Genomic DNA, 10,462 nt, shown 5'->3' with positions numbered 1-10,462 from the left:
AAAAAAAAAAAAGAATAAAACTGTGTATATAAGGCATGTCATTTCTATTCGAAACCCTCCAATGGCTCCCTATTTTACCCAGAATAAAAGTAAAAGTTTTTTACAATGGCCTATAAGGTAACAGCGATGTGACCCAGGCATGTCTCTGATCTCATCTCCTACTACTCTCCCCTTTGCTCATTCCATTCCAGCCACACTGGCCTCCTTGACTGTTCCTGAAACACACCAGAATCTCCCTTGCCTTAGGGTCACAGCATTGGCTATTTACCTGGAATATTCTTTTCCCAGATATCCACAAAATAATACCCAATCTCCCTCAAATCTTTGTTCAACAATGCCTAGTTAAAATTTCAATCTACACTCCCCCATCTACCCTAGAAGTCCCCTTGACCCTACTCTACTTTTACTTTTTATTTGCACATAACTTTTCACCTTGTAACATACCATACGTTGCAGACTAATTTTCAAAATAGTTATGGCAGTATTTTCAGTCCATGTACTCTTTCAGAATCTTGCCATTCTCCATCAAGAGGCTGAGTCTATATCTTTTCCCCTAGAACTTGGATGGGACTTTGACTATCCCACTGAACACAATGCAGGGTGAATGATGCTGCATGACTTCTGAGGCTTGATCATTAAAGCAGAGATGGTTTTTATCTGGTTCTCACCATCTTGTGAGAAAGCCCAAACCAGTTCATGGGGAGAGACTACATGGAGAGGAAATGGATACCTCCAGCTAACAGCCAGCATCAATCAGCAAACACGAACTCAGCCTCTCAATCTTCCAGCTGAGGGCCTTGCTGCAAATGGAGCAGAGACAAACTGGCCCCTCTGTACCTGTCCAAATTCCAACTCACAGAATCTGTGCATAATAAATGGATGTTTTATACCACTAAGTTTTGGGGTAATTTGATACATAGCTATATGTAGCAAAACACTGAAACACTATATATTTCATCTACTTATTATATTTATTGTCTGTTTTCTTCCACCAGAATGTAAACTCCATAAGGGGAGAGATTTTTATCTTTTTGGTTTACTAGTGTATTCCAGGCAGTCAGTAAACATTTTTTCATTAAACAAGGACATGACTTTACAATTTTCAAAGTATCTGAACATGTAATTTTAAACTTTAATAATAATAAAAAAATTGAAACTAATGATTAAGGAGGTTTTACTGAATTACTTGTGAATTTTAATTATCCCTGACCAATTCTTTTAGAAATACCCTACTACACATATACTGCTATTGTCATTATAATAACATTGTTTAGTTTTTAGGTGTGTCTTGATGCTTAAAGGAAGGAAACAATGATTACACGTGTTAGAGCTCACCTCACATTGGTTATTTAGCTTGGTGGACGTGATGTCCAACTGTTGATACTGTTCCTTTAGCTTTGAAAATTCAGCTTCTAATCTTGTTTGTTCCAGTTTGGAATTATTTAGAAGGCTTTTCAAGTTTTTGTGGTCAGTTTGTAAAACTTCAGTCTCTTTTAAAAGCTGATTATATGTATGATTCAACCTACAATTAGAAATCATGATAGAAACAGAATTAGATTCTCTTAATAGCTGTCATTGTACTTTACACAATGTGAAAATGCTGTAAATCACATTCAGGCATATTTAGAGACTATAAAGAATTCTTTTGACAGTTACTAAACTGATTAAGAATCAATCTCTATTCTGTAAAAACTAGATTTTTAAAAAAATGAGTATTTTTTCCCTTGAAAAGAAATATTTCAGCATTTAAATATGTTGAAAATGTAAATATATGCAACATTTTACCATGCAAAATGTAAAGTATTAATAGGAAAAAGAACAAAAGAGAACACGACCAATCCAGTTTTGATTTCATGGAAAATTCAAACATTCTAAAATTCAACATGGAAATTCAAGAAAGATCAGATCCAGAGAATCAATCCAGTATGGGACATGATAATCTATCACTCTGTTGCCAGAGAACTGAGAAGTACAGGCTTACACCAAAATTTCAGTTACTGAGATTTCTGCAGTTGAGGCAAATTATTTGTATTTATGCAGTCCCCAATTATTAATAATAAATTTTAGATTATTTGTAAAAGTCAAACTATTGCCTTTTTGGTTTCTTTCCACTATTTTATTGTACCTTCAGAACAAGGTCCACTGATCTCTAACAGCAGTGATCAACAAACCTTTTCTGTAAAGCACCAGAGAGTAAATGCCTTAGGCTTTATGGGATACATGTAATCTGTAGCATGCTCTTTTTTCCTGTTTTCCCCACAACCTTCTAAAATGTAAAAGTTGTTCCTAGTTTGGGGGCTGTACTTAAACAATCTGCATGCTGGGTATGGCCTACTGAGCTGGCTGTAGCTTACTGACCTTTACCTTATGAAATTAAGATCAGGAAGCCACAAGAGGGGGAGGTGGCCAAACAAAACAAACTTTTGCTCAGGATGGTACATTTTTAGAACATCTAATAATTTATTTCAACTCATTCCCCCAAAGAATTTGAGTCAGCTTACAAGAATTATAAATAATAAAGTAATAAAAAAAATCAAGACTGTATAAAACAATAAAACGGCAAGACCAGAAACATAAAAAGAAGTATATACTCCATAAATAGGTTGAATCCATGAATGAATGCTTGGTTTAGCATTATAAGATTACAACTTTGGCTATTTAGAGGAATGGATAAATTATTATTCTTCAGACAAATCTTCATAAATATCTTTTTTTGGTGAAACAGCTCTTTCAGGTTTTATTTAAAGCCTTTTTCTTCCTTTAGAACACAGACATGAGTGCATAAAAGCCGGGCAAGAATAGGTTTGAGAGACAGAAATTGCTCACTTGTACCAACTTCAACAGACAAAAACTGGTATATCAGACTAGAAAAAAAAAGGAAGACATAAAGAACCAGGTTTCATTACATTCTGTCTCAATAAAGTATGCAAATGCTGTCAAGGTACAAAAATTTCATTATATACTGTGGCTTAAAAACTTGATTAGTTGAATAAAAAAAGAGAAACAACAACAGAAAACAGGAGATTTAAGTTTTTGTCTGTGCCATTCTATAACTAGCTGCATGATTTTGTTGGGTATTTACTTATTGCTCTGTGTTTTTTTTTTTTTTTTCAAAATTCTAAGTTACAGATGGTGCTGCAAAGGGACAGTATACACTTTGGATATAATGAATAATATGAAACTAAAATATATAAATATTTATTACCTATCATTTTCACCACAAAGTTTCTTGTATTCTGCAGCTATAGTCTCATGGTTTTTGTTTTCAAGAAGCATTTTTTCCTGTTCTACTTTCAGTGATTTTTCCAAATCTTCCAATTGTCCTTTCTGTTTTAGTAACTGATTGTAACTGGAAAAAAAGGTGTTTGGTTTATAATATTTCTTTAAGAAAAAAGAAATTTTAGAATGAACAAGTCATTTATTAGTTATCACATTAAACACATGTAAATTTATATAAATTTCCTATGTAAATTATCTCTTAGACCTGTTTAACACATAGCAGTATATTACCCAAAGAAAATTGGTTTTAAATTAAAAACACAAAAAATATAATAAATTACCGGTCTTCGAGGTCTTTATGTTCCACCTCAAGATTTTTGTGGGCAGACTTCAGAGTTCCGTGTTTGGCAATTAGAGATTCATACTCTGCAGCCTGCCGTTCATGAAGAAGTTCTAGTTTCTCATGATCTCTGATCAGAGAATCATAGAGAGATTTCAGGTCTTCTCGCTCTTTGATTACAGATTCATTTTCATTTTCTAAGGAAGACTGCTGGATTAGGAGTTGTGCATTCTGGTTCATAAGTGAGGTACTTTGGGAATTAAGTGTGGAATTTTCAACCTATTAAGAATACATATTGTTATCAGACATCAGAAACATAGCTTATGTTGCTCTTTTTTTTTAAATAAAGGATAACATTAACTTTAGAAAGCTCTAAATAAATTAAAGCAGATATGTGCACATTATACTGATAAAATTTGGATTTTAGTGTCCCTAAGAACAAGGATATCATTTAATTTTGATTTTTGGTAGTTGCTGTACTCCATATATTATGAGATCTATATAAGCTATATGTCATATGTATGTTTTGGGTTGAATTATTTTTTAATTTTTTATTTTTTTAACAACTTTATTAGGGAACAGCATGTTTTTTTCCAGGTCCCATCAGCTCCAAGTCAAATCGTTGCTTTCAGTCTAGTTGTGGAGGGCACAGCTCACTGGCCCATGCGGGAATTGAACCAGCAAACCTGATGTTATGAGCCTGCACTCTAACCACCTGAGCCAACTGGCCGCCCCCAGGGTTGAATTATTTTTAATGAAGGTGATTAGCAACAATTTGTATTTCACTCATGAAAAAGTACAAAATTTGAAATGCTAGTTTATCATTTTCTAGAAGCTGAGAGTTCACAGAGCTGAAAAATTACTTGTGATAATTCAATTGAAAATTTTCTCGAGTCTAAATTATATTAGTATTACTTTATCATTTGGAAAAGAGTTACAGAAAGAATAACTTTTATGTTCAGGAAGGTAACTTCTTTTCTTCTGCTATTTAAGAGGTTTTAGAGATTTGTACTTCTTCCACCTGATTGCTCTATTTGAAAAAGACACTGGCAATGTTAAGTGCAAGATGAAGCCTTTGAAGTAAGGACTGGTCTAAAGACAAAATCCTCATGCTGTGTTCTTTCCCAGTTAACTTAACCAAACTGTAAAAATGAAACAAGGAATGGTATGCTGCAACCATACTCTAAAGCAAGGGTTTCTTCCTGATTAATTATAATCAACTTGTTTATGATGAAAGGTCATTTCATAAATATAAATTATCTTCATTGTATTTATATTTCCTGAGTGAATTCATTAATAAATATTTAGAGGCCCTGACATTTTAAAAATGCTGATGTCTGAAAGGTTGGGGTAAGCACTAAATAGAAATATTTTCATTTATCTTCAACAAATTGTTGAATTCATTCACTAAGAAACAATGTTACCATGTCTAGTCATCCTTATTTTAATAGCATAATTCAAGACTTTGGTTGCATAGCCCCCAAATATTACATTACAACCTGAAGCTTGGCATTCTGTGTTTGAAGAGTAGTATTCTGCTCCTGTAATGACACTGTCTGTCTCTGAAGTGCAAGAATCTGAGCCTGCAAATTATTGTTCTGTGTCTCAAGTTGTTTCAGTTGAGTTTTCAATGCTTGCTTCTCTGCTTGCAGTGTAGCATTCTTAATAAAGAAAACATACATATTAAAAATAAAAGCAACAAACATATTTCTCTTTATCACATACTGAAATTTTGCATGATTATTTATGATTATAATCCAAAAAATCCTAACATTCTTAAAAGAAAAAAATTTCCCCTCTATCCTAAATTGTAAACAAATATTTAATCTAAGAAAAAGCAATAATCATAATACCTTAATATACATTGTGTCTGTATCTGTATGCTTTATAATATCTGAAAAATAAAATACTCCATTCTAAATATATTGACTATTGTAACGTAAGAAACTAGAATGGGATTGTCAGTTAAATGGTTTTTACGCTGCTCAAAAGTGCCCAGAGTGTACAGAATGAGTGGGACTGTGTCTAATCTAGTCAATGGAGTGCTCCTTTTCTAATTGCCTGAAGGGCAATATTTATATACAGGTGGTCCCAGGGAGAGCAGCAAAAACTAAGTATTTTATAAACACAAATATGTGGAAGAGAAGCAAAAACAATCTTAACCATCTGTTTAAAAAACTTAGTGCATAATAGACTTAACAGATGTTACATATTTTCTTTAGTGATTTTTTTCATGGTATAAAACATTCACTAAGACTCTATTTCATCCATAGGACTTCTGGAGCAAATTCAAACACAACATACCACTTTCAATTTTTCCAGTACATAAGGCCATATTTCACTTTTATAGTTAACGGTTGAATTACTGTACAAATCACAGATCTTTACATTTACTGTGCTAGATATTAAAATATTTGTCATGAATGTTATATTTTCAAGATTATTTCTAAATAACATTTCATTAAAAAATTAGATCAGAAAGTAAACACAAAGAACCCTTTAGAAAATTGAAATAAAACTTTAATACACAAAAAGGCCAACATTTATATATAACTGCAATATACATAAAAAGTTACAACTGAATCCCAACAAATCATTTTTATCATATCTACATTAGGGGGAAAATATAACAATTCACTTAATAGGGTTTCATGTTATATATTCTACATGTCACTGTATAACAGGCAAGTCATGATTTAACCCACATATTACGCCATAAAATCAAAGCTGAGGAAGCATAATGCTTCAAGATGGCTTTTGATATTGTACTTCTTTTGTTCATTTAATCAAATAAAAAGGAAGAAAAAATTTATACTGAAAAAAATTAATATAAAATACTGATACATTTATATACCATCTTGACACACAGAGAGGTAAACCATTTTTCACTTACATATGTTAAATACTATTGTTGTTCAACTCTTTAGAAACCGAAATGTATAAGCTCTAATGATCCCTACGAATAAGAAAAATTCCTATAGTCTGTAATGAATAGAAGAGACAGCTGAGAGTAAAAAGGATATCTCAGAAGAGGAAAAATTTACAACAGGAAAATAAGAGGTTAGCAAATATACTGGCAATATACAAAAAATTACCAGTCTAGTAATATAGGGCTAGCCGTCTTTATAAACTCATTAACTAAATTGGCTAAAATGCGACAATCAGGTAATTTTTTTTTTCCCAACAGAAATCTATAAAGGAAGACAATGGGAAAAGAGATTTAGCTTATAGCACTTCACATGACAACCAAATTGTCTGAAGTGTAATTATTAATTCAAATGATAGAAGCATAGATATATATTTCTATGTCACTGAATTAAAAATAGGTACTTGTACATGGCCTATAAATACATGAAAAGTTATGAAATAGTTTGCTAATAATTTAAAATGTGCAAATTAAGTTGGGAGGTGGTGGGATGAAGGAGAAGGGGAAGGGATGAGACAATACAAATTGTTAACTATAATATGGCCTCAGGGATAGAAAAAGACAGTCTGGGGAATATAATCAATAATGTTGTAAATATTTCTTAGGGGGCCAGATGGACTCATGTCTTGTGGGGGAAACCACTTCATAGTCGGTGTAGAGGACTGACCACCGCACTGTATTTCTGAAGCTGATGTTGAATAATATTGTATGTCAACTATAATTATATATACATATAGTCATGGGACATGGAGTAGAGAGTGGGAATGGAGTCAATGGAACTGTAATAGATAAGCATGATATTTGGGGGGGAGGGCAATAGATGGGGAGAGGGGAGTTGTTACTTGGTGAGGGTGAAAAGGATAACTATTGCATTGTTCTGTACACCTGAAACTAACAACAACAAAAAAAACAACAAAAGAAAGTGGTCAGAGGACCTGAATAGACAATTTTCATACAGACAGAGATTAGACTGGTGGTTGTTAGGGGCTAATCGGATGGGGAAAGTGGGAAGACGTTGGGCAAAGAGTATAAACTTCCAGTTATAAGATTAATAAATACTGGGGATCTAATGTAAAAAAATAAATAAATAAATAAAATAAAATGTGCAAATTAAAATATTTTCTCCTATCACTTTAACAAAAATTAAAAGGCTGGTAATACCAAATGCTAATCTAGAAAAACAGGTACTCTACTAGTGGGTTTAAAATTGATGTGATTTTGAAAGGCTAATACAATGTTGTCAATTAAAATTAAGCATACACACTGATATGTCTCGTATACCCTTGGGCCTAGCAATTCCGCTATCAGGAGTTTTTCACTTTATGAACATGTTTAAGCATACATTTCCATTGCAGCAAAATCTGAAAATAACCTAAATGTCCATCAATGTGGGATTTATTTAAATAAATTATGCTAACATCCACACTATGGAATAATATGTAGTCATTAAACGAGATAGATCTGTATCTGCTAAAATAGAAAGATCTCCAAGATAAATGTAAATAAAAATATTATATAGTATGATCCTACAGGTGTAAATTTGTAAAAGAAATATACTTCTATGCATAAATTACAAACATTTTTCTGGAAAGATAAACAAATTGTTTATAGTGATTATTTTTAGATGAGAAAAGTAGAAATCAATGGTATAAGAGATTAATTTTTGGCTTTATGGCTTAAAAATTTTAAAGTTAAGTTAAAAAACAGTAACAACCACAACTAGTTTACTTGTCAGCATGTAAGTTCCTAAAGCTCATTTATCTTTGAAGAATAAATGCTTCTTGAATTTAATTATTGTTTATTGTCAAATATTTACTGGACTCACTCAGCAAATATTAAGTATCTGCTATATATCAGGCAGTATTCTATATATTGAAGAGACACAATGGTGAAAAAGAAAGACAAGCTACCTGCCTTCAAGGAGCTTTTTTTTTTCAGTAGATAAACAACAAATAAGTGAATGAAAAATATAATTTCACAAGTGAAAGGTGCTATGAAGAAGCTAAGTACGGCAGTGGTGTGATAGTGACTGGTTTAGGTGGGGGGTAGCTACTGTACTGGGGAAAGGGGTGAGGGAAGACCTCTTACAGTAGATATGTGACATGAGAACTGAATGCTAGGGAATGAAGGGAAGCCAGCCATGTGTTCCCAGTTGGGGAAACGAACAGAAAGGACTGAGGTAGGATCAAGCAAAAAAAGCCAGTATGACTAGAACTAATTTACTTATTATGCGCCAGGCACTGTTTTTGTGTTTTCCAGATATTAACAGATAATATTATCTCCAGATTGATAAACAGAGTGGATAGAAGAGTGTATGGTATAAGGTCAGTCACACAGGCAGGGCACTGTCAGGGAGGATCTTATAGGACACAGTAAAAAATATGGATTTTATTGTAATTGAAATAAGAAGCCATTGAAGATTTTAAGTAGGAAAGTGACATGATTTGGATTATGCTTTAAAAAATAACTTTGGCTACTGCATTGAGAATGGGTTAGATTGGACTAGGAGTGGAAAAGGAAAGGTCAGTTAGGAGGATATTCTAATAGTCAGGATGAGAGATGACAGATGATTAGAGTGGTAGCAGCAGAGAAAGAAAGAAGTAAATGGCTTTGGGATATATTTTCAAGATAGAGTTGACAAAGCTTGTTGACGAATTTATGTGAGGGTGATTGAGAAAAGTAGATTAAATTATTAGTTCTTCAGTCTTTTTTAATATTATAAAATAAATCAACCAAGGAAGTATAAAATGAACAAAGCTATAAAACCATAAATTTTGAGTCACAGTCTTTATTTCTAAAAAAACGATTCCTACCAAAAATTTAAAAATACTTACATTTCTTTCTACTTCAATTAATCTGTCTTTAACTTTCAGAAGCTCTCTGGTCGTTTCTTGACTTTCTCGCTCCCATTTATCGTCACCAGAAGTTGAAGGAGAACTCTGCACCATCCTTTCCTCATCTTGTCTCTGTTTAAGAGCTTCATAATTCTTTTTCACCTAAAATTTTATTTAAAATATTTTAATGGAGAAAATCACCAAAGTTCTATTTCTTACTATTAATTTGACTCTGTACTGGTCTGGTGAATGTGAAAGACACTTCATTTTAAAAATGTGGTAAGTATGGGCTGGCCGAATGGCTCAGTTGGTTAAGAGCTCGCTCAAGAGTTTGAGCTCTGAGCAACAGCGGTTCGAGGCCAGCCCGAGCTGAGCAGCCGCTAAGCTGCCAATAGGTAGCAGGATGGCTCAGCTAAAAAAAAAAAAAAAATGTGGTAAGTAATATGCACAATCATTATTATTATCATAATCACAATTTATGCTTTGTAAAATACAAATCCTTTCCTCTTAGGAATACTAAATTAGCTCTGCTTTTGTGTCATGTTCCTACAATGTAGTTTGTAATTTCACAGCCTATTGTTTATGCTGAAAATGTTGCTGAAGAATAAATTGGACCTAGACACATTGCTAAATACTAACAGTTGTTTTTAGAGTTATATCTATAGCTGATTTTGAGATTTCAGTGATCCCCATGTAAAGAACAAATAAAGACTTGACACAGGGAAATTGAGGAAGTAGCTATATATGTCTGCCCTTTAATGAAGGGTATGTTGCCCAAAATGAGCTGTGTTAATAAATAAATTAATGACTTCTTTATTCAGATATTGATCCACATATAATTACTGTAATTTATTTTATAAAGAGTGAACAATCAAAGGATATACCTTATCCAAGGTTTTCTGGTGTGATTACAACCAAAGATTGCTTTAAGAGAGCCAACTCAAAACTAACAATTTGGTCATCTTACATTACCAAAATTACTGATTAACTTATAATAGCTCTCTTCAATTTGAAATGACTGTTTTTATACTTACTCTGAATCACTAGATTATCCTAGGAGGTATTTATCATAAATTTCTAAATTAACCCAAACTTTGTATTAGGGCAAGGATAAACGTTGAAAATAATTCAACATTTAATGCA

At 32.7% G+C, this 10,462-nt stretch overlaps 1 protein-coding gene across 11 annotated transcripts in view; it reads right to left on the bottom strand.

Annotated features, from left to right (window-relative positions):
• Nucleotides 1-10,462, bottom strand: part of CCDC88A (coiled-coil and HOOK domain protein 88A) — a 125,667-nt gene that overhangs the window by 24,923 nt on the left and 90,282 nt on the right. For all 11 annotated transcript variants that reach the window (XM_019662119.1, XM_019662117.1, XM_019662118.1 and 8 more), the window contains exons 18-22: nucleotides 9,320-9,481; nucleotides 5,059-5,220; nucleotides 3,561-3,838; nucleotides 3,206-3,349; nucleotides 1,336-1,522 (exon numbers count right to left, since the gene is read on the bottom strand). In XM_019662119.1, the coding sequence (XP_019517664.1) occupies nucleotides 1,336-1,522; nucleotides 3,206-3,349; nucleotides 3,561-3,838; nucleotides 5,059-5,220; nucleotides 9,320-9,481 (933 nt within the window). The remainder of the gene's footprint in view (nucleotides 1-1,335; nucleotides 1,523-3,205; nucleotides 3,350-3,560; nucleotides 3,839-5,058; nucleotides 5,221-9,319; nucleotides 9,482-10,462) is intronic.

Source organism: Hipposideros armiger, unplaced genomic scaffold, assembly GCF_001890085.2.
Source record: "Hipposideros armiger isolate ML-2016 unplaced genomic scaffold, ASM189008v1 scaffold_366, whole genome shotgun sequence".
Classification (NCBI taxonomy): Eukaryota; Metazoa; Chordata; class Mammalia; order Chiroptera; family Hipposideridae; genus Hipposideros; species Hipposideros armiger.
This window is presented reverse-complemented; position numbering and strand designations above follow the sequence as displayed.